Source organism: Melanostigma gelatinosum, assembly GCF_949748355.1.
Source record: "Melanostigma gelatinosum genome assembly, chromosome: 15".
NCBI classification, from domain to species: Eukaryota; Metazoa; Chordata; class Actinopteri; order Perciformes; family Zoarcidae; genus Melanostigma; species Melanostigma gelatinosum.
The window spans coordinates 18,067,198-18,092,662 of NC_136648.1; the positions used below are offsets into that span (position 1 = coordinate 18,067,198).

At 43.4% G+C, this 25,465-nt stretch overlaps 1 protein-coding gene across 1 annotated transcript; it reads left to right on the forward strand.

Moving 5' to 3' along the window:
• The first annotated feature begins 6,839 nt into the window (after positions 1-6,839).
• On the forward strand, positions 6,840-13,024 carry LOC306789057 (kidney mitochondrial carrier protein 1-like). Its single transcript, XM_079284824.1, has 9 exons — positions 6,840-7,050; positions 7,164-7,308; positions 7,693-7,787; positions 7,993-8,078; positions 10,079-10,174; positions 10,288-10,412; positions 10,733-10,856; positions 11,385-11,465; positions 12,025-13,024. The coding sequence occupies exons 1-9, from the start codon at positions 6,987-6,989 to the stop codon at positions 12,064-12,066; spliced, it is 858 nt and encodes a 285-aa protein (XP_079140950.1). The 5' UTR covers positions 6,840-6,986; the 3' UTR covers positions 12,067-13,024.
• Positions 13,025-25,465: the final 12,441 nt, after the last annotated feature.

The window sequence follows — 25,465 nt, forward strand, 5'->3', positions numbered from 1 at the left end:
ATTCAAAGCATGGATTTATGGGAATAAATGTGAGTGTAAAAATATCGGACTGGGAAAAAAAAACTGCAATTCCTGCGTAGCTATGATGTGTGGGTTCTGTAGAACTGACGCGCATCTCTCACACCCAGTCTGGATGCAGATTGGAGGAGCGGGCAGGTCACGGCTCACGTCTGGCCAATCAGAGAACAGCGTGTCGCAATCGTTGTCGTCCACACGGTTAGAGCTGGAGGGTTTGAGGAGCAGAGTGAGGGGGCACGGTAAACAACTAGGACAGACAGACACACACACACACACACATGAAGACACATACACACACACACATACACACTAACCATAGTGGACAAGCCTTCGCTTCCCATTAAGTTCAGTGCTGCCCTGAGGATGGGGTAAAAATACTTCACCACAAAGAGAGGGGCCAAAACAACGAGTGTGTGTGTGTGTGTGTGTGTGTGTGTGAGGCAGTGCTCATCAGTGTACCCTCACCTGATACTGATTATCCTCTCAAAATAATTACCTTAATTGAAGGACACATAATGATGGTTGCAATTCAATGCTATGTTTAAAAAAAAGGCATTTTCATGACACAAAATAGAGTTGAGCCTATTTCCTGCAGGAAAAAAAGGATGGCGGTTTACTCTATCTAGGACATGTGTGGGCGTTTAAACCCTTCAGCATGAAAAGGCAGCTTGCGTTTGAACAACCCCCTTGACTTCCATTAGCGTCACACTGTCAATGCATCCCCTTTCTCCTGAGCTTAAAGGTGCAGTGCGTAGGGTTAGGCGGCGTCTAGCGGTGCGGCTGCAGCCTTCTTCCAATGTGCAAAGTGAGGAGAAAGGCAGTGACTGAGATCATTTCTGCAAACAGATCCCCCTAAATGCACCACGCTGGTTTCCTGGACAAAAAGAGCCAAAGGGATTTTTCCATTGGATTCTTGACTATCGCAGAAACTGTGGCAAATACGAGTTATGATACTTACATGTTTTATTCAGATCATTTTCACAAATGAACAATGATTTTGGAGCGTGAATGCAATCGGCAAGCTAACGTTATAGGCTATAAACAAACTACACCACTGTTGGCTGTAAAGGCGGACTGATGAGGTTTTGTAGTCTCACCTTATTTTATCTTATTTAGACGCTCGTTAGCAGCCGCCTTAAAATCTTCAAAATTCACGAGAGGGGTAGTATTCACTGACATATTAGTGGATAAAAATGTCAAAATCTGTTAAGCTTGTGTTAAACACAGACCTTATTTCAGGCATCGAACCAAAACAACATTTGACATTCGTGACTTAAAGACAATGGAACCGGAAGTGAAAGAAATGGCACTCATTCCTGCAGCACTCTATGGTTGAAATTCTGGGGAATTACTCTTTTTGATTTTGATGTCGAAAAGGAAGATGATACTGTAAGATTGATACCGCTCTTCGAATTCTCAGTAACAAAGGGAATAAGCGTAATTCCAAAAATGTCAAACATTTCCTTTAGGGTATTCGTACAACTCCAATTTTGCACGTCTGTGCTTGCTATAGGGGTGTTTATACAGTTAGCAGGAACCGCACACTTTCTCATCCCCATGCATCCTCTGTCACACATTGTACCGTCTCGTGGCCAACGGCCCCCTTACCGTCATGTCTTACAGTAACACACACATGTTTTTCTGCAGAGAGAATTGCTGGTGTAAAGCGCCAGTCGAGTGATGCTCAGTGGCATTAGTACGATGTTCCCGCAGTCACTCACGTTGTGGGCAAAACGAGCGCTCCACGTTCAGCTGAAACATTAACATCACAATGCACTTTGTGCCAGAGGATTGAAAAAACAACAAATCAGTGCTAGACAAACCAGAACGGGTGGGTGTTTTTGTGAACACCCATAAAAGAGGTGATTTTGGCAGCAGTAACACAAGTTTTCTCATGTATGCCTCACTTTAGGAAGCACCGCAGCTTTTTCAGACAATTACTATTCAAGTATTTCTAAAGAGCACGTGTTCCTTTCGGCCTGTACACCTCTAGAGGGACTATGCATACAGGTCAAACACAATAACGAATAAGGCGACTGTGTGAACTCTCACTTCCCTCTCCGAAAACACACAACTGTATTCTCCTTTCCTTATTTTATGCACCTCCAAACATAGATATACCCCCTCCTCTTCTGTCACAGGTCTGCTCTCTGGGTTCCTTTTGACAAATCACCACATTAAACGTGGCCATTTTCAGGCGCACCCCACTTCCCTCTGCTTATTGGTTTCAGATAAAACTGCAATATTTCCATTCATATATTTCCCTTTGTCGATGTGTGCACGTACCACACACACACACACACACACACACACACACACACACACACACACACACACACACTCCTTTGTCTCCTTGGTCGTTAATAATGTACTGATGGCAATACTGTGGTTACTGACCCATAGCCAACCCATTAATCAAACAATACAACTAGCATATGATCATAATAAATATGCTCCAGATGAATGTCTTGCAGTCAGGAGAGCACACTGAGACCAGAAGGACAAACGTGATAGAAAACAGATAAGACGAAGCTGAGGTAATTACATAAAGCGACACATTCCTCCTGTGAAAATCTGCTTTGATAAGAGCAGCACACTTACACTCAGACAAGCATGTCATCCATATCAAGTCCCACAAGCAAGCCCTGTGTCGTCTGTTCTCCATGCATATTTTCATTCAAACATATCTGTGTTTCCTAATTGGCTGTATAGATGGTGTCCACTCATTAAGAAGGGATTGATTGGCCTATATGTGATGGTGAAGTGACCATCACAAGAGACTCACTGCCAGTTAGAGAGCCGTCTGTAACAGGGGTTCTATAGGAGCGTGCAGGAATATCACAGTGGTGTTGTTCTGGCCTCTAGTGGCGGAGAGGTGAAACTACAGTACAAAGCAGCAGAACTGCATGTCTCCTCTGATTAAAAGCCACTTCACTGTAGCCGTTAATTTTAGGATTTCCAGGCTTTATTTTTGAGTTTTCTCAGTTTAATTTGACATGTGTTGGTATTGCATTTTGATAATCACACACCTTGATTGGTGGTATGTCTCTCCCGTGTACCTTATTTGTCTGTTTCTTTGGGGTTTGCGTTGTGATTGGTAATTCGTATGTGGACCAAAGAGTGTAAGCAGCAGACATATTAGATTGTTGTGGTGTTCCTCGTTTCCATTCTGCGTCGGAGGTCAAAATGGTCCAGGATGGCATGTTGCTCTGGTAACAGTAACAGGACGTGGGAATAATGAGCTGTCGTTAGTGTCGTTATGGCGGTGGCTTGACCAAGCAGGTAATGAAATCTTTGGTCATATGTTAGTGGAGGTGTTGTTCTTGTAAATATGAACATTTGAAGTGTATACTGCTCACTGTCTTCCAAGATGCTGATTGGTTGGTGTTGGTGAATGACCTCAATGTTTCTTTCTGGTATCAACTCTTGTCTCTATACAAGTTAAAGTACATGCGTTATTATTTACTACACATTTTATTCATATTTTCTGTGTTAATATTGTGTATTTGAGGGCATTTATGTTTTGCACTCTTTTAGAGAAACATGCTATTAAAACACAATTTCATTCAATTTGATTTAGAATGAAGGATATGTATAGAGATGGACATAGACAAGAAACTTGAGATTAAGACTGAGTAAATAACATAAGAACATTGTGATGAATTATCTTACAGAATAAAAAGTAGTGGGGCCATGTTTGATCATCCAGCAGTGACATCACAGTTTCCCAGCATACCCTCTCCACATACACACAATATGTGAATCAGTTATTGCCCCCCACAAAGGGATTAAACACAAGGTAAACAGGTTCCATGAGGTGACATATTGGCAAAATGACACACTGACATGTTTGGTACTGAGGCATATTGGTACAATGTCAACATAATTGACTATTGACACATCGCATTGCCATTAAGACACAATGACATATTGATTAAATGATGAAGTAAAGAGGCGTATTAGCAGACTGAGGAAATGAGAGAAAAAGTGTCAACAATTGAGTGTAGTGACTGTTCGGGGGAATATAGTCCTTGAACAGAGTTTTTAAAAAAAAAAGCAGAATCCTCATTATAGTGGTGACGGAAGAAAATATGTAATGCTCATACCCCACTGTGGGGGTATGAGGGGAACGTTGAAGATGCTTGTCAAACTCTGTTAAACAGCTTCCTGCCCTCGAGTGAAGTCCAGGTTCATCTCTAACGAACTCTGCCTCCTCGAGCACACAGCATTGAATGTGGCAAACGTGACGCTGACCATTGCAGGCTTGTAGAACACGCACACCCGCGCCTGCGTGCCTCTTTGTCGCTGTTGGGACATTCCTGCTCGTTGTCCATGTGGACCCCTCAGATCAAATACTGACCCTTCTTGTGTTGAACATTTACAGCATGAGACAAGTTGTGTTAAGGGGTGCATGGCCTCCACAGCCACCCTTACACTCCTCCTCTTAAACTTTATTTGGATTTGCATCCCTTTCCATCCCATTTTGTTTTCATAGTTTATTCATCAACTAAATTCATTCTCCACTGATGATCATTTGCTGTAGTTGCCCTTTTGCCAATAACAGATAGGAGCAGCTCTCAAATAACTACAATACAAAGTTTTCTTTTGGACCTCCGCACTCCTGAAAGAGTCTTAATCACATCTGGGCTCCAGATGTTCTGTGACCTCTGATCTCTGGTTTCACACACAGTCCTTGAAAAGGCTATAAGTTAATTTGCAATGATGTACTGTATGACCTATATGATAGACTCTTTATAGACTCATCTTTATGTGTTCCTCCAAACTTCTAGTTGGATTCTAGAGAGCTATGAATCACAACTGTTTAATGAAAAACACGAGAGTGCAAAAACGGTTTTTTTAAACATGAGCTCACACTCTGGCCATACTTCAGCAAACTAAAATGGATTAAACACAGCTGGTTGGGTCTTGGTTTGCTGTGTGTGTCATGTGAGTGTTGGGACACCATCTGTGATAAAGTACAACTAACATGTTGACGGTGTGTGCAGCTGGGCAGCAGTATAAGGGGATGAACAACAGCGTTTACAAGTGTTTAAATCTGTTCTGCTCATATGTTCAAAGGTTTAGATAGCCGTATTACATTAATACATTTCCAGGTCATATCATACCTACTATAAATACAATGTCACATTAACCCTCTATGGCATATTGATGATTACATGCAGGATATGTAGGATTTTGTGTTGACATCATCAGTGGAAGCAGTTGATATATGTCTAGTTATATACAGTCCTTAAGTTTGAAAAGCCGATTAATTTTTTTATTTGTTGGAGGAACAGCGTCCCTACTTGCGGGACATGCAAGAAGAAAAGGGTCCTCATGAACAGATCGTCCAGGTGGGTTAGTTAAACATCTCACTAATGATCTGTGTTGACAATGTTGAGCTGAGATATAAAATCTACGCTAATACTATATTTTGTTACTTTTTTTCTAATTTATCAGACTCTTTATTTACAAATTACAATGGAGTTACATAACATACAATACAATTACTGTTTCAAGTTACAGGTGATAATGTGTAATTATTCTATCCTCCTTGAAAGATGCTGGAATTAAAGGTCAAATATATCATATATAAATATAAGACACCAAAGAACAGCGCTCTAAAGTTCTAGTAAAGATGCAAATACAACATTATCGATCATTAAGCATCTCCATCAATTCAATTAGATGTGGTTTTAAGAGCTAATATTATAAATCTATATTGCACCTCTGACACAGTGATAGCAATTCGATATAAACAGGAAATAGATTTTGTGTTACAAGTCATTTATTTATTTGGTCTTCACTGGCTTAATTTCCATTTTAATTTTTTGTGTGTGGAATCAGTCTAACGTTAACAAAATAAACAGTTTTTTGTTTTTAAATCGAAGGAAGCACTACTGTCTCCTATTTTGTGACATCTCGGCTCCTTTCTGCTGTCTGGTGCGGTTACTGAGCAACAAGCGGTGGGCGGGGACAGTGAATACTGTCGGGTGGACGAGCTGTTGGGGGCGGAGCTTAATTTAACACCGGTGTTACGTCCCTACTGGTTTCTGGAACAACTGGGTTCCCTTCCGTGCGTGTGTTGTGTTCGCTTCACAGCTGCAGCGGTTTTCTGCCTCTGTCGCCTGATTCGTCACACCTTCACAAACATATTGCTGGAGATCTAAAAGACACATCGCATATCAATTGCCGGGATTACGATTGTATAAGTGAGCACTACATCACAGCCACGTATGAATAAATACATAGAAGAAAATACATTTATGCAAAGCTCGCAACAACCTGGATTCGAACTCTGTCCAGCAAAACAGTGAAACTCCCTAAGGCGGAATAATCGCTGTATAATCGTCCAAAAATACATTTGTTTCCGTCAAAATGCGTTGGTGGTGTATGGTCGACGCCTCGCGAAAAAGCATTGATAAATAAATGTCTGGAAGTGTTCGGAGAGATGCCCAGGGAAACCAGTTGTTTAGGTTCACCAAAACCAAAATGTTCCAGAGCAAGTGGCGGACTGCGTAACGCGAGCGCCTTTGACTTTATTATTATTTTGCTCGCCAGAGTTAGAATCCAGGTTGTTGCGATCTTTGCATAAATGTATTTTCGTCAATGTATTTCTTCATACGTGGCTGTGATGTAGTGCTCAAGTATACAATCATAATCCCTGCAATTGATATGCGATGTGTCTTTTAGATCTCCAGCAATATGTTTGTGAAAGTGTGACGAATCAGGCGACAGAGGCAGAAGACCGCTGCAGCTGTGAAGCGAACACAACACACGCAGGGAAACCAGTAGGGACGTAACACCGGCAACAGGAGGGGCCGCGCGGGGCTGGAGTTATCAGACGCCCGGTAGAGATTGAAACGCAGCTGCACCCCAGAGTATTAGTTGCAGACTTTAAAATCAGCCCCCAGCGCACCGGTTCACCGGGTTGTTTTTCACTGCGAGTCGGTACACGGTTGGCGAAAATGTCTAACGGCAACTGGAAGCCCTTTGTTTTCGGCGGACTCGCTTCCATCACGGCAGAATGCGGTGAGTGATGACTAGGGTGGGGGGGGTCGAGCTACGTGGAATAACGTCAATTATTTACATTTCTGTTGTGAGCTACAGTCTAATACGACAGTATATCGTGCTTTTTGTTGTAGGGACCTTCCCAATCGACCTAGCCAAGACACGTCTTCAAATTCAAGGCCAGGTAGGCAGCAAATACCGAGAGATCCGGTACAGAGGCATGCTCCACGCTATGTCGAGGATAGGAAGAGAGGAGGGGCTCCGCGCGCTGTATTCAGGGTCAGTATGGTGGCTCAATGCGTTGTGTCGATATCTTTGTCATCAAAACCTTGTTTCAACTACACAGGTGCTGAACCTGTTTTTTGTTTAGTCTCACTGTGCGTAGTGCGTTTACAGTTTCTCATTTTTGTGCACTTCCTGTTTTTTGTAAAAAAAAAAAAAAGAAGCCATTTCCTCACCAACCTGTTTGCACCCCCATCTATTCATCTCAGAGTTTCGTTTTTCTTTGTGTGTTGAGACTTTTGGGGGATTTTTCCTTTGCCTTTTTTTAAAAAAAGGCTTTCGCTGGGTCAGGTACCACAGTTGTGGGTCTTTTTAAAGCCTAATAAGATGTTGTTGTACTGGGAATAAAACAAATAACTTGACTTGAATTGGTTTTTACAGAATAGCTCCTGCTATACTGCGACAGGCCTCCTATGGGACCATCAAAATTGGCACGTACCAGAGCTTGAAGCGGCTGCTGGTTGACAGACCAGAGGGTGAGTCCCAGTTTCTCTCTCTCTCACACACACATTTCCGACAGGCAGTTAACTGCCCCCATCGACACATGCACACATTCCTCTTGAATTGTCAGACGTGTGTGGCCTAGTTAAATATGTCTCCTCAGACTGACCGCCTGATGCATTGTATCAAATGCTGCTTGTTTACAGTTCCAGCCTGCCTCCCCCTCTTCTCCTTTTTCAGATGAGACATTGCTGACTAATGTGATGTGTGGTGTTCTCTCTGGAGTCATCTCGTCCTCCATCGCCAACCCCACTGATGTGCTGAAGGTAGCTATTCCCACACCCAAATCTCGTTTTGTATTATTCTTGTTGTGTCAAGTGGTTCTCTAAGCCAGCGGTTCCCAAACTTTTTAGGCCGCGCACCCCCTTCTACATCCCGACTGGGTTCGCGCACCCCCCCCCCCCCCCTTAATAAAAAAAAAAAAAAAAAGAAGCAACAGAGCCATTTAAGCCTTCATAGCCGCATAAGAATCGGACCAATGAGAGAACAGTTTGCTCGCGCGTGGCGTTTGTTTACAAGATTTAGTCCGCTGTTAAATGTTGCAGTGTGAACACAAACCGAACAAAGGAGCAACTGCAACAAAGCAAACGAACTGAAGGTGTGAAAACGCTCTGAAACACTGCAACAAAGTTTCAATAACTTTCAGGGACACAAGGCGTCACTTTTAAAGAGCAATACGGATGCGAGCACACACGCACAGGCTCAGAGGCAGATTATCACATTTAATTTACAATTAATGAGCGACTAATGTAGCCAGGATGTCTTCGGACAAAGCATCGATGCGGCGCGACACAGTGTTGTTGGACACCGGGATCATGTCCAACTTTTTTGCTTCTTTCTCCCCAATCATACATTCCACCATCTCTCTGGCAGCTGGCGAGCTCACGTCTTCGGCGATTGTGTGCGGTAGCCCCTTTCTCGCTATTCTGTAACCAGATATGAAGCCCGTAGTGCGTCATTTATAGACCCAACACATGAATGAGACTGCAGTTGTTTTTGGCTGTTTTGTAACTCCTCCAATTTCGATATAAACAATGTAAGGGGCTTTTGACTTGCACTGGCATGCTTGGTGTTCAGGTGGTGACGTAAATAAGAGCTTCAGACTGTTAGCCAGAACCTCACTGCACACCACGCACTGTGGCTTTGGGGAATCTGCGTTGCCAATCCAAGTGAAGCCCAGACACACATACTTTTCATCATATTTCCTCTTTTTTTCCCAGTCTGCGCCGTCTCATCTTCCTCTGACTCTGGCTCGATTTCTTCTCCCGGTCTCTCCCAATACACCTCTCCGTTCCCCTCGCCTCCGATTCCTCTCTCTCTCTCTCTCTGTCCCTCTCCTCTTTTACGACTGATAGCTTCAGATGTCCCACCTGACAGTTTTTAAATTAAAATTACATTTTTTTAAAAATATTTAATATTATTACACCATCAGACCGCCATTACACTTTTCCTCTCGCGCACCCCCTAGAGGCAGCTTGCGCACCCCCAGGGGTGCGCGCACCCCACTTTGGGAATCCCTGCTCTAAGCCACAGAACAAGTTTGGCAGTTCCTTGGATCTGTTGTTTATACATACAACAGTAATGACTAGTGCAGCCTCGAGTAGGACCGTAGTTCAGTAATGGTTTTTGAAAAACAGAGATCCCCTTTCTAGGTGAGCTCGTAACCCCGGCAGGCTGTAGGTTGGGTCATTTGGCAGCACACCGAGTGGAGCGAGGGGCATCTTAGTGCTATCAACACCCCACTAGTGGATTATTTATAGAAGGAAGCCTCTACGGCTTAACATAGTGTTCTGTAAACGATATGGGTGCATGACTATGATGTGTGTGTGCACGCGCATGCTCATCTGTACTCATGATGTTTTTGCTTCTCCTCGGCATGTAATTACCTCCCGTCCACGTTGCTTATTTGTTTGTTTGTTGGGGCGTAACAGACTAATGGAAGCGGTTACAGGGTTGGGAACATTATGTTTTCATCGCAGTGTGTTCCCCCCCCCCCCCCCCCCCCCCCGAGTCATCATGGAGCCGGACAAACACACTAAACTATAATGAACTAAGCAGCAGAATGAATGACTCCTGGAATTGAGGAGAGAGAGAACACTTAAGGACAGCGTGCTTGCCAAAACTGCCTCTAACGTCTTTGGCTTTGCATACCAATGGCAGCCAGATAAATACACCCCGACACTTGTCTTGGCAAACCTCCAGCATTTCGCACCGATTGTGAATACTTTCATTCTCTCAAGTTCTGCCTGTGTGTCTGTTGTTCCAGATCCGCATGCAGGCTCAGGGAAATGTGATCCAGGGCAGTATGATGGGCAACTTCATCAGCATCTACCAGCAGGAGGGAACAAGAGGACTGTGGAAGGTACAGCACGCCTGGGAAAAAAAACAAGAGTTCCCATGGGTTACAGGAAGCACAGACACTGCTCTTAAATGCTCAAATCCTCAGTCCTGTAACACTTCTTCCTTCTGCTTCAGGGCGTCTCGCTGACGGCTCAGCGGGCGGCCATCGTGGTCGGGGTGGAGCTACCGGTCTATGACATCACCAAGAAGCACCTGATCCTGTCTGGTCACATGGGGGACAACGTGTACACCCACTTTGTGTAAGTTTGCAGAGTCACCTGGAGATCCTCCTCCGGTCTCTCATGAGATGTTTTCACTGGGAGGAATCAGGGAAAGACACATTCCAACATCCCTGTTCAATCTGTATGTGTTGACCATCGGCGCTGTGAATTAAAGCTTTTCAAAACACGGTGTATCAGGTTACAGTCTCAGCCTTGCAGGATATAACGGTTGTTACGTTAGTGTCAACAGCACACACACGCATCACAGCAATGACTGATTAGCACTAAATATTTAATGAAGGTACAAAATGAAAGCACTCACAGATAATCCTTCAAACCTGCGTCTTGTCGTCCCACAGGTCCAGCTTTGCGTGTGGTCTGGCGGGGGCTTTGGCCTCTAACCCAGTGGACGTGGTCCGGACACGCATGATGAACCAGAGAGGAGTCTCTCTGTACCAGGGAACACTGGACTGCATACTGCAGGTCAGTCACGTTGCACTTGTTCCTGATCGGATTGTGTTCGCAGAGGAATAAATTTCTGCCGATTCCTCAAATACGAATATGTCGACTTGTTATGTGCAGCACGGTTCAGCCTGTTGTATAATGTCTTCTGTGGCTCTGCAGGGAGCTTCTGAAGTCTGAGGAAAAAGATTTGCGATTGGCAGGCAGGGATTTAAAAAAAAGGAGATACTATTTGCTGCATTCTGGGAAATGTAGGATCCAGTGTTTTGAAGCTTGGCCCACACTAGGGATGAAACGTCTGGATATCTCTCCCTGTGCTGCTGAGTTTGTTTTATTGGTCTCGTGTCACTCCTACACCTTAAAGCCTTCATGTGTGAATGACAAACGTTTGACATTTAAAGTTATTAGATTGTTAGACTTCTAGCCTCCCGAAGGAATATTAAATGTAATGTTGAATATCTAGATCAGACCTTAATATTTCCTAATCCCAAAGAGGACGTAAGAACGATTATCAGAAGTGTGTTTTTAACATGTTTGTTTTCTCTTCAGACGTGGCGCTCCGAGGGCTTCATGGCCCTCTACAAGGGTTTCTTTCCCAACTGGCTCCGCCTGGGGCCGTGGAACATCATTGTATCCTTTAACCGTCTCATTAGTGCGCCGCTCTGTTTACATATATCCTGCGTGACGCAATATCTTTTGAGCTGGAGAAATCAGCGGGGGGGGGGGGGGGAGTTGTGACGCGTGGCATCACAAGCCATGCTTTCCAGTGGATTAAAGCTTAGCCTTAATGCTAGCTAAACTCTTTTATATAAGTTTGTGTAACTACTGCCTCAGTGCTCCGCTGCCTCTGGTTAGAGAGGACCTAGGGTGCCCCTCAATAAGAGGAATAAGGGTAAGAGGAAGACAGAAGGGAGGGGGGGGGGTCAGAGTGGAGGGTGAGCTCTACTTAAGTCTGTCTGGAAAGGCCTAAGAGTTACAGGGGAAAGTCCTGTCAGGTCGTCATTGTGCTCCAACCAGGCCTGGAAAATGTAATGCGAGTATTGACTTGTTACAGCCCAGTAGTCTGAGGTAACAAGGGAGGCTTTGAGCTGAAGTACAGAGAGCCAAATTTCCTCAGTGAGCCTCCTACGCTCAGCAACAATGTTCACTTTTTTTTCCTCTCGCCTATGGCCCTTCACTCTCAATCCAGTTCTTCCTCACATACGAACAGCTGAAGAAGATCAACGTGTGACTGACGGAACGAGACGGCGGAAAAAAGAGAAGAGTACTTGGTCACGCTCGGGGACGAGCTGAGAGGACCAAAGCCTGGACTGGCTGGAGGGTGATGGATCCTGGCTGGAGGGTGATGGATCCTAGATGGAACCACCGAACAAGGGGGAAGGGGGTTGATGCAGACCCGTGTATGAGGGGCGGCATGCACTTATAAGTGCCTTTAAGTTTGTGATACCGGTCGCCTGAGTTTGCGTAAGGACTGAGAGTGTCTGATAGCGGCTGACAATCATTCCCTTTTGAAAAGCAAAATGTTTGTGTGCACTAGTCAACACACTTGGATCAGGACGTGGCATTTCTTTTTAATTATTTCTATATTTAGTCTGATGCATGGCAATTTTTTATTTATTTTTTTATTGGAAGAGTCTCCCTGGAGTACTTGCAGAGTTCAGAGCCAAGAATACATCACAGTGTACTGTAATACATAAGTCATATAAACAGCCTGAAGACTCGTGTGGGTCCTCAGACTGGACACGCACACATCCCGTGACCATATGTGGCGAGACTAGTTGTCCGTCACGCCAGCGAGTGCAGACAGTAAATATAACGGGGAGGACTCCCTGGGTTCTTGTTGTTGTATGTGTTGCAGTAACATGAAACACAGCCATTATGTAAGTCTTCATACGATATCCCACGCCGCTTTACGACCACTGAGACGCGTTAATGTATCCAACGGGCATCATTTGACGTTTGTTGCCAAAAAGCACCTAAACCACTGCACGTGATCCACATTTAACTCCAGGTATATGTTCATATTGTGCTTTTACACGCTGTGTGCTTATCTGTGAGCTTTTGTCGTAAAGGATGAACGCATTGCTAGCTGTCGTGCGTGAGCTGCCATTGCTGCTGATGTGTAGTTTTACTTTAGGCGTCAAGCCTGCTGTTGCCCTGTATATTTGAAATAAAAGAGAAAATCAGTATGTCAGTAGTTTGCTTTGTTTTCACCACAGTGTGGCGCTGTGGAGCTTTGCACTGGCCCACCACAACTCAACTTCCTTGAAACCAAAAGCTGTTTATCAGACTTCTTAAATCCCAACCCCTGAACTTTGAGGCACACGCATCTAGAACAGTCGAGTTGTTTCTTAAGGGAATGCCCAGTGTCTGCCTAACACGCGCATTCATGTAGCATCCCGCAAACAGCGACTTGTGAATTATTCAGGGTAATCAACGATGTAATTGTTTTATTCCCATCAGAGCTGTTTTTGAGGCGATGACGGGAGCTCGGGAGTGCAGTCTGAAATGTTGCAGTGAACCTCCAGTCGCTCTCTCTCTGTGTGTGTGTGTGTGTGTGTGCGGACGCCATCTTTTTTTATTTAGGGCGCATCCCCATGGGACTTATTACTTGTGTGAGAGCTGTTATTGGTGTATCTGCCTCATCTAAGCCCACATGAGCTGCACTGCCACGTTAGTGTTGGTGTGACAAGCATGGCTGCGTTGAGTAACTGTTCTAAACAAGTCCACTGAGCGTGATGGAGGAGACAAGGGTCTGTGTGCTGGTTTAAACACTTGTGTACAGTATATTCACTCAGGACCTGAAGGGCACGGACCAGCTATGCCAATTCCACGGACAAAAAAATGCCTCTTGCTGTCCATAAGGCGAGCTGAATGAGAGAATAAGAATAATGGGTGGCGTGTGCCAGGATATGGGATCTATAAGTTGGTATTACAGGCTGCTGCCTGGCATCAGGTCTCTGGCACAGTCCTCTACAAGCTGGGCAAGAATGGCCACGGGGGATTCCGGCAGTAACAGACATGCTGCATTATGGGCATTATTCGCTGCCTGGTGCAGGGGGGGCTGGCTCCATTGTGTTCCAGGGATCAGAGTGAGCTTTTGTGTGAGGAATAAGGCTCTGCTCCGCTCTAAACACACTGCCCTTTTTTCCCTCCTTGTTTCGCTCTCCTCAGATGAGAACGCTGCTCGCCGTAACACACGGGTGAATGGACGAGCGCGTGGAAGTGCAGACGACACAAATCTACCGTAGTCTGTTGATCCATTTTGGAACAAGGAGCGTGTTGCTTCTGGGCTGACAAAGAAACAAAAGAAATCACAGGCCTATTGCCGTTTCTTTTTGCTCAATATTGCAGACTGAGATACGGGCTGGGCTACAACAGAACCGTTTAATTCTTTCTCAGCCTTTGAGAGATGTGCAGCCCGGGTGCTTAGTTTGAATGATTTTCCCTTGGGAAAATACATTGTTTACAGGCCACAGATTCTGCATAACATCAAGATACCTTGCGTTAGGAAGCTGTCGGAAACATCGTTCTCCCGGAGAGAAAAAAAGTGCAGCCTTCTGCAATTTGAAATTGTGCCTGTAGAGAACATTGTGATAAATTGTACAGCTACAATCTGGTCTGTGAACAACACGCTGACAAAGTGAGGATTTCAAACAAGGGGAGGCAAGAGATCCTGCAAAAATATCAAATGATGCTTTCGGAACTCTTTTCCCTGGAAAAACAGATGTAATTCTTTAGTAGATCTTAGAAAGAGACAAATATGACAAAGTCCCTGCAGGAATATTAAGGAATAGTGTACGGATGGCTAGAAGATAATAAACAAACATGAAGTATGGGGAGACCAATATTAAAGAAACACGATATATCATCTTAATTTGTGAGCTTTAAAAGGTTCTGGTAGGTTGTTTTTTCCCTTCTAATTATTAGAGTCCCAAGCTGTGTCCCCATGTTTCCAGTCTTAATGCTAAGCTAACCATCCGCCAGCCGTAGCTTAGCATGCAGACATGAGAGTGGTATCAATCTCATCTAGCTCAAACTCCAAACATCTCGGTCAAATATTCCTGTCCCTGTTGAGAAACCACAGAGACACAAATGTTAAGTGTCGAAATGTAGCACACATTTGAACTGAATTTCACCAGCAAAATAAAATGCACATTCTAATTTCCTTCTAATTTCCGGTGTTTACCAACTGCAAATGTGCATGAAGACAGTTGGATGAGAACACACTTCATGAGCCCCCATTACAATTTGAGAAAGGCGCCTGCAGTTCTTGTCTGTTAGAACAAAACAGAACTCCTCATCCAAACAAACCACAGGCCTGCCAAATCACAGCGCGGTCGACCTACATTTACACACCACTGGAAGGGGACCGGGACCCCAGGGAGACAGGATCACAAGGATGAGCCGCTGGTAATGCGGCTACATTGTTCCATTAAGACGGGAACAGGCAAACAGAGTGAATGTTAACGGAGATAAAGGGAGGGGTGGTTTGTTCCACGCGTTGGCTTCTTTGACTCTGTGACTCCAAAAGTCAAGGAAAGTTAAGTTGTGTCAAAGCTGAAGGAACTATAATGTCCCTGTGATATCTGTATAGTTTAAGTGACCTTTTGGTGCTTTTTGGTGCTTATGCTTATTTCCTTAGTCAAATAAAATACGTTAATATCTTGACTGGAGTTAGATGAGTAGATTGACACCACTCATGTCTGTCCGTTGAGCTGCAGCAAGGCAACGGTTAGCTTAGCTTAGCTTAAAGACTGGAAACAGCTAACCAGGCTCTGTTCAAGGCTTATAAAAAAACCCACAACACAGCACCTTTAAAACTCCTTAACTTACACATTACACCTCGTTTAATCTGTACAAAAACTAAAAACGACAAGTTGTGGTTTTACTAAACTAAGCTGAGTTTAGCTAACCGTAGCCTGGCTGTGGCTTCATGTTCAACTGATATCAGACACGAGAGTGGTGTCATTCCTCTGATCTATGCATAAGCATATAAGCATGTCCTTTCACACTTATGGGGATGCATAGTGTGTCTCTGGTGGTTAGCAGTAACGTCAGCGTATTTTGTGGTGTTTTTTTATTTCTGTAACACAGCAGCAATATTTCCATGTCTTTCTAAAAAAAAAAAAAAAAAAATTGTACAGCAGGTTTTTCTTTCTTGTATTTGGGTTATCCTCCTTATTTCTGGAGACTGTATCTGAAAAGTTAGAAAGTTAGAAAAAAACAAAACACTAGACTGCAGATGAGCAGGGAATACTGCCGTCATAACATAACATCACCAATTCCTTGTTCGACGTGTTCAATCTTATGTAATTCCAGAGGATAAACACTAGGCAGAGCTCATGTGCTTTCTGCTAAGACATCAAAACAAGTAAGCCCACCGTCTGTCAGCCTGTCACCAACGGCCTCTCTCTCTCTCTCAGCTACCCTCATTAATATCCCAGCTTCTGATAAGGAATACATATTCAAATATTCAGCGGTATCATTTTCCTTGGATGCCTGATTTTAAATTCCCTGCCCTCAGGCACAGCATGCACTATCCACACAAACACATGTGCACACGGGGGCCTCTGATGTGTGGTGGCGGCGTTATGCTCACCGACACCGGAGCTGCTGTTCTCCACTTCTATTTATTTATTTATTTATTTATTATCATTTACAGCGGGAGAGGGGTGAGAGACTGAGGTGGGCAGTGAGGATAAAAATGAACAGATGGAGTCAACAGGGAGACGTGGAGAAAACTTTAGTGGAACTGGAAGCTGGGGTTGAGTGCCTGAAGAAAGAAAATAGATGATGACGAGAAGAGAAGGGATCAGTGGGAGAGAGGAGAGGATGCAACACATGTCCCGACTCTCTGCTGCGCTCCAATTAGCATCCATATGAGGCCTCTAAGACAGTGGTTGTCAACCGCTGTGCTAAGGGCTCGAGACAAAGGGTTGTTGGCCCAGACAATTTTTTTGACTTAAGCAGTCTAAGAACGAGGTAACGATGGAAAGAGCAATATTTACCCTCAGTGACTCAAACTAAAACCGCATTCTGACTCTCAAGTAGATCCTAACAGAGAAATGCAAATATGTTTCTATATTAAGATGGTGCGTTTGGCTTATATGTTGGCGCATTAAGCTCTAAACTAATGATACGGTATTAAGCAAGATGGCATGAGAAGGAAAGAGGAAGTCCACCAAGTTTACTTGTTGCGGTAAGTGTACCTGAGGAGGACAACTCAGGCTATGAGAACGTTATAACTTAACTTTAACACTGCTAAAGGAGCTTTGTCAAGTCTGAGAAAGAAAGCCCAATAATGTAGCAGTGATGTCATCAGGGTGAGACAAATCTATCACTGTGGCCCAATCCCAATCCGAGCCCTACACCCTCCCACTCCCTGACAGAGTGAACTTCATTCGTAGTCCCACTCACAGCAGAATGAAGCACGAAGGTTTAGTGCATAAATACAATATACAACAGTGCAAATAATAATGCTGAGGTATCTGATTAAGTGTGTAAAAATGCAAAAATAGAATAGTATAAATAAGTATGAAGATAAAATTGTACAGATAAATTGTATAGAAGTTTAAATACAGTTTAAATAAATGCAGCATTGATGCCAGTATGAATCAGGGTATTGCACGGCTGAAGGTTATTGTACTGTGAAGTCAGTATTGCAAGGCTACAAGGTTATTTAACAGGGTGGTGCAGCTATATTCAGTTTGCAGGCCCATTTTTCTACATTTGAAAAACACACAAAAAATAGATGATATGGTGCAGAGTGGAAGATAAATGTCGGGCTCTCACAACCTGAGGAAAGAAGCTGCTCTGAAGTCTGGTGGTGCAACGGGGCTGATATATATATAATATAATAAATCGCACAGAACTATTCGTACGAAGCATGAGGCATGAATGTTTTATGACCAAATGTTTTACTCCCCGTGGAAATTGTTTGACAAACAACACAAGGGCCACATATAAGCTTTTTCCAGAGCTTTCAACTGTATCTCATGGTCCTCTGTAAAAGCTGCTCAGATGTCATGGAGATGGGATTGTATTGTTGAACGGGAAGATGATTGCAGAAACATACCATAAGCAGCTACTTCCATTCGGGGGGGGGGGGGGGGGGGGGGCGCATTCGCATGCTTTTGCCTTCTCGGCCCAGTTGAACACCAATAGGAGACTTTGGACCAATGCGATTTCCACAGACTTGGAGAATCTCGTTGGCCGAACACGTCACAACACTTTGGTTTAGTTTTCCTTTTCATTCGTCGCCCGTAAGTTCACACCACATTAAGGGTATTTTTAACTGACTCCGATTCCGTTGATTACTGTAAAGGAAACTTAACTGTTGGATCCAAGCGTCTCATGGTCCAACTCTGCTGCTGTTTGCAAAGCGCCAAAGCTGCCACTTCATCTGCGCGCTACTGCTTGCGCAGCTTTAATATCTGCAGTGAGAGTCAAATTCGTCACCGAACTTGACGTATTTAAGAATTTCTGACCGAACCTGTCTGAGCTCCATGTCATCTGAGAGTTTAAAGAGAAATAAAACTCACAAACACTGAGCGGACTCACCACCTGTGTGGATGAGTAGCCGCCTGCCTGCCAGCCAGTCGAGTTGCCTCTCGAACACTCTTAGATAATGTCGGAGTTCAAAGCACATTCTCAAGAAACATTTCAGTCTGACTGATGAAATCAGGAACATCCTGTTTTTGTGCCACTTTCTTGCAGTCAAGAAAACATTTTCACATTTAGTGGCGTCATAGGTTTGAACACGAGTTCAACCCCACCGTGGCAAATTAGCCAAGTACGTCAGGCACTGTAGGGGTTCATAGATCAATAATACACACACACACACACACACACATTGAAGGAGAGAGCTTGACACAGTATAACTTCTCCTCTCCTATCTTAACCAAATAAGAGTCACATGTCTTGTGAAGGCACGAGGCTTCACATCACGCAGTAATCTGCTGAGGGAACAATCGTACCACTGTTGCTGCAGACTGTCAGAGGTGAGAAGCCCGTCACACCTCTCCTCTTCTTCTTATCTCTCTCTGTAAAAGTCATACACTCCGCTCCAATGAACTTATTTGACGTCTGCTCTTACAGAGGGCCAAGTGAATTGTATAAGACGTTGCTCTCTCACACACAGACACACACACACACACACACACACACACACACAAAGATCTATCTGTCATGCGTGCTGTGTGTGATAGGTTGACATTTTAATTGGCTTCTAGAGACAAATTAAAGGCCTATTTCTTTAATTAGGTTAACAGAGAACCCCTTACGTGTGTGTTTATGATGTCGTGCGTGTGTGTGTGTGTGTGTGTGTTTGACAGGTTTCCGAAAAGAACACTCAATTTACCCTCTAAATTTTAATTGCTTGATTTGGTCTGTTTTGGGGGAGTTATTTGGTGAATGTGTGAGCAAACTTCCGTCCATTTAGCATCAGGCAGACCTGAGGCAAGATTAGCATTCATTTGGAGTTGTGTTCCCGTCCACCGGATGAATGTAAGTCTCCTATTCACCCTCCATTTTGCTCTGTTTTTGGTCTCCACCAATTCCTGGGGCAAATACCGGGCTCCTTAGCTGCTAAATGCTCCACTGTGTCCACCAGCTAAGTGCTAACTGTGCCTGTCAGCAAATTTAGTGCTGAGTAGCTCGCAGACAAACTTTTATTTTCCTGAAAACAGCTGCTTGCTGCTGCTGCTGAAAACAACACGGATGACAGCGGCAGGACTAAATCAACAACTGTTGAGTTGCGGACCAAAAACAAAAGTACAATGAGATGAAAGACGGTAAAAAGCTCTGGAGAGCCGAGGGGAACTGCCGAGACACTTGTGGGTTCGCCATCATTTCATCCATTATTTCCATAAAAATATTGATTACAGCAGCTTTTAATTACTATTATTCTTTGAGAGGTTACAATTTTAAATGAAATATATGAAATTAAGAACACATACATTTAACTAAAGAAACAACTACATTTAGCAGTTTTTTTTGCTGAACTTGGAAATGATCTAATTTATACTTTCACATAGGTGTATGAACCCTGAGTTATATGTAATGTGTGAGCATGTCCACAACTGTTGGTTATAAACCTCACTTGACAACATTGAACAAAAGTGCAATGTCCAGGAAAGACAACGAGAGGTTACGAAACTTCATTGAGTGAAGAGAAAATGCCCTTTAGGCCTCGGTAAACGATTGATGAATACTCACTGCTGCGTCTCCCATTCTCTCAGTAGTCCTGCAGATGTGCAGTACACATGTATATAGTACACACGGTTTTACCATTCTCTTCCAGGTACTAGTTTACACACACACACACACACAAAAGCACAAACAGGTTTACTGGAGCTGTAATGGGAGACATGCATCATCAACCCCATTCCAGTGTTAACTTACTCACAGTGTGTTTGTCTTTCTCTCTCCTGGTCCTCCCAGCCCGTTACAGTCAGAATGACACTGAACTTTCTCTCATAAGACGAGCACAGATAGTTGGGAATTAGAAGAAAAAGAACTGGTCAGCTACGCGTGAGCAGCCGTAAGTGCGTGCAATAATTCGATAAAAGCAAATGCTTTAGATGTGCTCGCCAGGCTAGCAGCAGCTACAGCGGAGCTTGAAGCTGAATGCTAACATGCCAACATGCTAACATGCTCACCACGACCAGTGTTAACGTGCTGAAGTTTGACAGGTATAATGTTGACCGTGTTCACCATCGTGCCGGTTAGTATGCTAACCTTTTCTCATTAGCAGTAAACACAGTCGGGCTGAGTTGGCAATGTCATTCGTTTTACAGATATTTGGAGTGTTGAACAAAGGGACATTTTGAGCTGATGATGACACTGGGTCAAAAGTTAACGGATCGCATTTCACCCTGAGAATGAACCAGAACAGTGCAATCAATACACACATATGTATTTGCAGACGTGTTGTTTTGTTTTTACCATCTTCAAAACATCATATTTGAAAGAGAAAGATGTGCCGTTTGTGTGGAAAAACTAGCACGTTGTGTTCTTTTGTTTCTGCAGAGGTAGGTGATGGCTGTGTGAGAAACTGAAAGAGGGAGTGACCGAGGGAGGGAGAGAGAGAGAGAGAGAGAGCCTCCTTTGTGTTGTGTTATATGAACTAAGCCGCTCTCTCACTGCTCACACCATGTGAAGACTATCATGCGTAAAGTTTCACTGCCGTGGGGATGAATAGTGTCGGCCTAAATAATTACTTTTCAACCGGTTTAATCGCTGTGAGGGTTTTTGGAGATGGAGGGAGAAATTGAATTAGGAAAAGTCACATTCCCCCGTCGTGAACCCTTTGAATCTCATATTCATATTATCATAAAACGTTGACACTGAAGCAAAATGACTGTTCTTCCCCCACTGGACGAGACTACATTGTTATCTTTCACTCGAGGAGCACGGCTTTGCTGCCGATCCTCACCCACGTCCAAGCTGAAAGTGTGTCTTTAATCGATTCAAGCGCTTGTGGTGCTATTGTGTGTGTGTGTGTGTGTGTGTGTGTGTGTGTGTGTGTGTGTGTGTGTGTGTGTGTGTGTGTGAGAGGCCACATGTCGAATAAATACTGCGACTTTCCGGGGAATGGGAGGAGAGCAACATAGACAGTAGACATGAATCTTTTTCCTTTGAGTAAAGCAGAAATAACACACGCAGAAGGCGTGATATCGTTGTGGTGAAGGCGCCCCGAGGATGGAGTGCAGGAGTTCATGTGCGGAGGAGACATCTAAAAGGGAAGAAGGAGAACCATAGTGGGAGGAGAAAAACCGTGAACGCGGTTAAAGTCACTGCAGCCAGGTTATGTTTACAAGGTTACATGGACATTTGATATATATTACTCAAAGCACATACAGTAGCATATACGCATGCAAAACACACATTATGTGAAAGATGATAGCATCATATCATCGTCCACATTTTTGTCTTTGGTCCGACTCGTGTGTGTGTGTGTGTTTTCCGGCCTCTGAGCAACCTTTACATGCGCTCGTACTCACCGACCAGTATGTGCAATATGTGGAATATTTCAAGCATGGCGCCCTAAAAAGACTCCACATGTGTCCGAGCAACAGCCCGGACACGAGTCATACTATTTAAGAGAAACTTCTCTCTGACTTTTCTTCTCGGCCTCTGAAAAATCAGCATGCTTTCTGCCCATTAGCTGTGTGTGTTCTGTTACTCATGCACATTTGCTCTTTTGAAAAATTGGGCAAGCCCTTTAGATAGGCACACGCATAAAAGAGTGCACTGTGTCGATGTCAAGAGGGGCTCATTGTAAACGGACCATTAACACCGGAGGACAACCAGAAAGAGAGAAAAGAAGATGACCTAAGGGGGGGGGGGTATAAACATGCACAATGCCGTTGACTCCTGGGTGCAGCGGTGGCCCGAGGGCTGCAGTTTAGTCATTTCATCGGTGCCTAACGTTGATGTGAGGGGCACAATGTCTCTGTTCTGTCTCTCAACAGAGGGGGAAAGGGAAACCCTGGAGAGGGTTACAAGGCTACAGGACACAGACGGGACACATCTTTACAACAGGCTCCTACCTGTGTAAAAGAGGCTGTTCTGTAATGACTACTGCAACAGCGCCTATCATTGTGGCAGAGCCTTGTAATTACAATATGTCTGCTAGCCTTTAAAGTGAAATTCTTAGTCATTTGAGGCGAGGGGATGGGCTCCGACTGTGGTGAAAATTGTCCCAAAATTCCTATGGACGGCCAGTACTAAAGGTATGCTCCACACAGTAGAACAGCGTCTGAAATCACCTCCGCCGAACCCTCTCCGATGGCAGAACTGGGCGGGTGGGGTTGGGTCAAAAACGTTTTTTCCCAAAGCCACCAACCCAGCCACTGTGTGAGAAACTAGCCAGGATTTGAACCATCTCTAAACACCTCTACTGCGTACAACTCAGTGCAACGACACCGAGAATGCCTCTCGGTAAGACTGTCCTAAAAGTGTAGAAGTAAGCTCTCGTCACCGTTAATTCATCATCACAGAAAGCTGCTGGTCCATTGCTCCCTGAGGGTTCAAGATGTCTCAGGCAGTGGAAGCATTGCGCTCTGCCCTTTGGTGCAGATGGTAAACACCTTGAAGACATTGACTGATGAAATTGTTTTTTTCATTGTTTTAGGAAACGCCAGTCTCTTAAAACTTCCATGTATTTTTTCTTTTCTTTTACCAGTGACTTTACAGCCGATTGGATTTGAACAGCGGAGGTCAACAGCAGATGAACTGATGTTGATATAAAGTTGAGAATTCTCGCTTTTCCAGAAAGTCCTCGATCAGATCCGGGGTTCATTTCTTTGGAAAACAACTGAGTATGTATTTGTTAGAAACAGAAGCTTCTTAACGACAATATGTACATTTCATTTGTCAGTAGGATCCAGTGGAAGTGAAAGGACAAAGGAACTTGAGGACCAAGCAGAAAGAACAAAGCTTTGTTTGAGTTAAGAATGAACCAGGCGATTCATTTGGCTTGAAATTGTCATAATGTTCCTAAATTGACAGTTTTTGCAATGTTGAAATCAAATAATGATTAAAAACCATCAAAGTTAGCGTTATCTAATTATTTATTTAAAACATTCTAAATACTTACAAATACAATTAAAAAATTGAGTTTCACATTTGAATTACATGAATATAAAATACAAGTTCTGTCAACAATGTAACTAACAGAAAATCCCCTCGCGAATAAAAATTACTTTATCGTGAAAATGTGTGACCAGCATATTTTTAGTAGATTCTGATGAGTGCCCTCTCATTTATTTTAAATATTTCATCTGTAATAATAACGCATTGTCAAAGATATCTGACCATCAACTATGTTGAGTAAGGTGTTACGGTTTGCAATTCTTTTATGATTCTAATTCAAAAACATGTTTATATTTAAGGATAACCTGATAAAGAAAATGAAATGTCATTAGCCATGATAGGCTGAATTGTCGACCATGTTAAGTTACTCAAGAGTACTAAAATAAAATATACTTTCCTTTAAAACATCAATGAAAATGTTAACATTAAGCTTTGCAATAGTGGATATATTACACTGACGGAATATTCTTACTTAAAGCACATTACTTTTTTGTTCATGTGAAATGTAGCCCCAATTATAGAGTGCCTGTTTTATAGATCTAATGAAATGGCAAATAATTACTCTCTACTAACCCACCACCCGGATAACAAGTCCGCAGGGCAAAAGTCAGTCCAGTTTGACTCTTGGGGGCGAAATCACACACGATCTGTTCATAAAGACACACCGGCGTCCATAATTCAGTTGTAAAGTGAGGATGTCCTGCCTCTAACTGAGTGGGATCAGAGGGTGTATTGTGTGTTAGGTAAGATGCCCTTTTGTTGACACTTACTCCAATGAATCCCTGCTTGTTCAAAACAAGTCAGCCCTTTGTCCTCGTTGGATCTGGTCAATTTGAAGATGATATCCCACTTTTAAAGAAGCCAGCTTATAGAGATCGGTGGGGGGAGGTGAATTGCTCTCGTAAAAAAAAAGCGAACAAAAAAGAAATAGACAACGAGAAGACAGAGTGAGACCCTCTTTGCTCTGAATTGCAAATCTGTCAGTCTTAGACAAGAGCTGTAAAAGTCTGTTGGGATATGGGAGATAGTCAAACAAAGTTCTCGCGACAGCTAACCTATTGATGTCAGAGTTTCTTTCAAAGTAGAAAACTAGAAGAGTCACATGACTAAGCTCTTAAAATATTCCTGAGCAGTTACAAGTTACTTGCAAAATATAATAAATAAAATGACACATTACTCGTGTTACTTCTGGTTGCAAAAGGCCAAGATGGCGACGGACAAAATGCCGTACTTACGGCATTCCACAAACTAATGTCGGTGACTACAACTATGACTTATATGAAGCCACTAGACTGAAAAAACTAAATACCGGTCGATAGATTTTAATTTCAGTTCAGTTTCCCGTCGAAAAATATTAGAAATAAACGTAAACTCAAAGTGATGTTGATAATTCTAACTAGTTCATATACTGTTGTGTGATTTAATCTATTACTATACTTTATAAATGCGTCATAGTTTAGAAGAGGATTATGTTGTGTATGCAAAATCTTCATTTGTAAAGGAGTAAATGCAGCTGTCAAATAAATGTAGTGGAGTAAAACGCAGAATATAATTCATTCATCATTATAATGGAGCACAAGTATAAAGTACCATAAATGGCACCATTACCTCAGTAAATGTGTTCAGTAACATTTGGCCACTGATCCACATCACATGCAAGCGGCTGCGTGATACAATCAGGCTGATGCTGTACAGTTCAACAAAGATAAGAATGCTTTTCCTTTGAACTCTCTGCCTTAACACGAAGCAGTCAAACAGTAAAACACATAATCCGGCTAATACAAGTCCTTAAGGCTCCGCTGAGATCGTAATCTATCAACAGACGAACACATGGTGTTGATGGCGGTCTGGCCTGTGAGCAACGCTCTGCTCAGAAAATCTGAGCCTCACATTGATGATCAACTGAGGTGTACAATACAGGTGTGATAGCACACCAGACATTACCTCCTGGTCATTAATGTACGGTCATTAACATGATTACATTCATTTTACTATAGCAGTCTTCACATCATGAAGCAGACAAGAGACAG